This window comes from Primulina eburnea, chromosome 14 (assembly GCF_022965805.1).
Source record: "Primulina eburnea isolate SZY01 chromosome 14, ASM2296580v1, whole genome shotgun sequence".
Classification (NCBI taxonomy): domain Eukaryota; kingdom Viridiplantae; phylum Streptophyta; class Magnoliopsida; order Lamiales; family Gesneriaceae; genus Primulina; species Primulina eburnea.
Window position 1 is genome coordinate 4,724,476 of NC_133114.1, and position 4,819 is coordinate 4,729,294.

The following is a 4,819-nucleotide window of genomic DNA, read 5'->3' on the forward strand; positions in this document are numbered from 1 at the left end:
CTCTTAAATCATTCTCCGGAATTTCTAGATTTTTTGGATTTCCCATTGGGAAATATTTAAATATATTTTTTGAAGTACATGTATATAAACAAATAATATGTATAATTAAATTTTATTTTATTAATGAAGAATCTCATTAATTAGCCTCCCTTGCGATCCGACTAGGTTGACATTTACAAAAAAAAACAATTTAAATATATATTTTGATTTATTCTATTAAAATGGGTCGTCAAAATATTCATTATTATATACATTTGAAAAAAAATAAAATAAGGAAAAAGAAATAATATTTTCTTTCCCAAATAGGAATAATAAGTATTAAAAGTCTATATTATTCATGCGAACGTGAAATCGATGTGCCTATTTGAATTATTATTTTTTTTAATTCGCTTTTACTCGAATATATGATTATTATTGTTTTCAATTATTTATTATATTAATTTTTAATTATTTTCGTAGGATTTTCTTCATATATAATTAACTGAAACAATTTGCAACAGATGTAACATAGATAATTCATATGCTAACGACGTTTTATTTATTACTGAGGGTTACAATTTGGGAGTTTTTCAAATGTTTCCTCCCACAATATATAATAATTGATCACGACAGAAACAAACTAAATTGAAAGACAAATTAATCACCTGGATAAATTATCCAATTTGTCTTGTACATTATGATTATTCAATAAATATCATATTATATAATAATATATAAATAATCTCAGTTAGGCAACGCGATTCACCGGAAATTCAGACTCCTCATCCTGCATGGTAATAACATTATACGATCATTAACAAAGAAAATATATACTTTTGACATACGATACACATTCACCGTACACACACACACAGATATATATATATATATATATATATATATATATATATATATATATAAAATAAGAAACAGAAGAAAAAAACAAAATGAATTATGCATGGATTACGACATGCATGGCTTTAATGATTTATAATTATAATTTGTGAGGATCCATCTCGATTGATTAATTATATATTTTTTAATATGTATATATAGATATATAATGTGTATGCGACACATTAAAAAAAAACGTACAATTGCACGAGAAAAGTGCAAATGTAACCGTGGGTATAAAAATGATTTATATCAACTTTAGAAGCACAAAATTCCAAATCAGAGATTTAAAATTATCGAAACCCACTGGCTTTCTGTGGCTATAAATGAAGATACATCGTACATGATTGAATTTATATATATATATATATATATATATATATATATACGTACATATATATATATATATATATATATTATATGTACGTATATGCGTGTGTATATGTGTATGTAATAAATTTACATAAAAATTTGGAGGGCATATTAGAAACGAGAACCCTACATGTTCTTATGCCCATGAACACGTATGACCCGCGATAGAGACCACTTTAATTAAAGGTATATAAATTTTAATACAAAATTTATATATTGTTATACTAACCGATTTTTTAAAATCTTTTTTGTGAAAAATATAATTCCAAAATGTTTTTTTCTTTACCGTAAGAAGTTTGATTGATTAATCGTTCATTTTTAACTTATTCTTTTAGCTAAATGAATCGTAATCATCGACACAATTCTCTCTTGAAAAATTTAAGGGTTTTTTATTTTCTGCCCCGCGAAATCTAGTATAAAAATACGGAAATAATAAGGAAAAAAATTATTGTCATACTTAAAAATTATTGTCGCAAACATTAAAATGAAAATAAAAATCATTATATATGATTCCATTTATTTATATTGTATTAGTTATGTATTATACCTTTTCTCCTGATCTCTCATGTTAGGAGGTCCAGTGGTCTTGTAGTTAGGGAATGGCACTCTACCACTCTCAATGTAGTTGATATCATCCAAAAGTATTTGGTAGTGCCTCTTGACTTCATCCGGAGTACGTCCTCCGATGCTCTTGGCAACATTGTCCCAACGGTCCGGCGTGTCCTCGTCAAAAACCGCCAATGCCTTCTCGAAGGCCTTGTTTTCCTTGGCAGTCCAGGAGCGAGTCATCGAGGTCGATGCCATAGGGAATTCAAGAAAGAATTAGAGGCCTCAACTCTTGAGAAGTTGAGATTATTGAAGGGTTATTCAAGAAATGTGTGTAGAAGATCTGGGAATTGCTACTTCTTTTATAAGCTCATATAGCTAGAGGGGTGACGTAGGGCCGGGGGGGTCACTCTTCTGTTCTTCTTTCATATTGGATTCGATGCTTATATATATATATATATATATATATATGAACAAAATGAAAGAAAAACTAACATTTTTCTTCTCATTTTGAAGTACTTCTGTCATTTTGCTTACGTTTTTTTTTTCTATTTTATCATAAGTATTTTAATATGAGTAATATGAGCATTATTCTCGATACATATGACACGCACGAGAGAACCAGTGAGAAATAAGTCATAGTCAATATATCTATTGGTTACATGAAAAAATACCAAAATTAAAAAATTCAGATTATTGTATGAAAACCAAAATTTAACAAGTTATATGACTAAAACCCAAAACTAACCAACTTATTGAACTAAAATTCAATTTCCTTTTTAGTGTTTTGTCTCCTTAAAAACCACACTTGAAGGAGGATCGTTTGTGTGCGAAGGATCGTAGAATGTTAATGGTAATAAATATTGATAAAAAAAACTCTATTTGTTTGGACAAGTATTTTGATAACATTTTTTATTGTTTTATTTTAAAAAAAATTAAAGATGTGTTTTGACAAGATTTTTGTAAAAAATTTATAAATGTTTTTTAACAAATATATATCTTTTCCGAGTATATATTTTTTTAAGTTGATATATGTTTTTTGATGTTTTAAAACCATTTTAACTGTAAAAGCGTTTTCATATTTTCATAAAATAGTATGTGAAAACAAATATTTATTTTTACAAAACTTTTTTAAAAAAATTATTTTTTTAAAAAACACTTTTTCTAACCAATGTTTTATAAGTACTTATTCAAATGGAATAATATGCACAAACTCTATGTTTAAAACTTCCTCTCAAAGCTAATTCTTAACCGATCTTTACGTACGGAACAATCATTATTGTTAAAAACTAAATAATCTTTATCAATAATTGTTCACATGTTTGGTACAATATATACGGAAATTCTTGGATTTCAGACAATGTTATTTTATCATTATTTACCAATACCTACGTTGTATAACAGAACAACCATTTAGGGCACCAAAAAAAAGTCCATTTTCGTCAATAATAGGAACCATATTACCTAAAACTACGAGGGGTCCAAACCAAATTCAATGGTACAAAAGTTTTCACGAGAATTACAAAATCCCTTTGTACTTGAATCGAAAGATTTTTGGTTAGCTTGCCTTCCGGTACATCAACAAAATTATAGCTACTTGTATGTTTCACAATTATATAGAGAGATTGTAACTTATAACTTACATAAAATATTTTTCATTTTCTTGTAGTCTTGTGTCATACTAACTTTTAGGTTTTTTTTCTTCTGATAAATAGTTTGGATATAATAATTTTTTTGCTGTTAGAACAATCGAAGCGTAATACTTGAGCTGTTTTTTAGTTTAGAATAATATAATTTCATTGTTACTATCAGCTATAGTATTTGGTAAAACGTTCGATCATACAAAATGAGTAGGTCTCTTGTGAGACGGTCTCACGAATCTTTATCTGTGAGACGGGTCAACCCTACCGATATTCACAATAAAAAGTAATACTCTTATCATAAAAAGTAATATTTTTTCATGGATGACCCAAGTAAGAGATCCGTCTCACAAAATACGACCCGGGAGACTGTCTAACATAAATTTTTACCTACATAAATTGTGTTGTCCATTACATTAATCTTCATTTTCGAACTTCTACATCTAGTTACCACCTCAGGGTCTCACCAATGAAGTGTTGCACAATACATCGAATGGTACAGTACAGAAAGGTTTTTTTATCAATAAAACCAACGAGCAATATAGTGAAGAGAAAACAGTAGAGAAACGCTATAAATGAAGTAAACTAAACCGAGGTCTGTACGAAGTACAGTGTCCTTAAAAACATAATCGTCCCCTCCTGTATGTGCTTCGAGGATCGTCTGGGACGTCTGTTTTCTAGGATACAACGGAACAACCAGCAGTGACTTAACACGAGACACTACTACGGCGAACTGAAAACGTACCTTTACTTTATCACCGAGATTTAACGGAGACCAAATGGAAAGCTAACAATATGAAATGCAAGAGAATGCTTGAAAGAGATCTTGAGTGTTTTGTAAAAACCATTTTTTATGTATATGGAATGAAGAAATGAACACACTATTTATAATCCCCAAAATGCATACCAAGAGTCATGCAAGATTAATTAACTCAATTAATCTTGCCATTAACTCAAGAATATGAAGAGCCAAAAATCTTCAATTAACTCAAAAATGTGGAAAGTCAAAAGACACTTCCACAATAATGAGCCACAACTAACTCAAGAATGTGGAAAGCCAAAAGACACTCCCACATTCATGAGACATAATTTTATTCAATCCTTAATTTTACTTGAAATTTCAAACAATCCTCTACATGAATGAAAATTGATACAAATCTTGGTGACAAAGTTCTACAGTTGAATCCTGCATAGGATATGCAGGTGTTACCCTTTGAACCTTCAATAGACATGATGTCCTTGAACTGTTCTGTCGTTTATGTAAATTAAGATATACTTCACACAAGACTTTCTTGATACTACTCAGTTCTCATGACCGTGTTCGTTTTGGCCATGAACACATGCATGGTTCTGCGAGAGGGTCTAGAATTGAGCCTTACAATTCATTC

The 4,819-nt window shown here is 29.3% G+C and overlaps 1 protein-coding gene across 1 annotated transcript; it reads right to left on the reverse strand.

Annotated features, from left to right (window-relative positions):
• Positions 1-519: 519 nt before the first annotated feature.
• LOC140812370 (transcription factor RADIALIS-like) lies at positions 520-2,199 on the reverse strand. Its single transcript, XM_073170617.1, has 2 exons — positions 1,793-2,199; positions 520-766 (listed from the first exon to the last, which is right to left on the reverse strand). Exons 1-2 carry the CDS (start codon positions 2,047-2,049, stop codon positions 742-744), a joined length of 282 nt encoding a protein of 93 aa, XP_073026718.1. The 5' UTR covers positions 2,050-2,199; the 3' UTR covers positions 520-741.
• Between the last annotated feature and the right edge of the window lie 2,620 nt (positions 2,200-4,819).

Coding starts and splice junctions, on each gene's coding strand:
- LOC140812370 (XM_073170617.1), bottom strand. CDS start 2,049: ATGGCATCGACCTCGATGACTCGCTCCTGGACTGCCAAGGAAAACAAG. Junction 767..1,792: donor ATGAGAGATCAGGAGAAAAG/GTATAATACATA, acceptor ATTACCATGCAG/GATGAGGAGTCTGAATTTCC.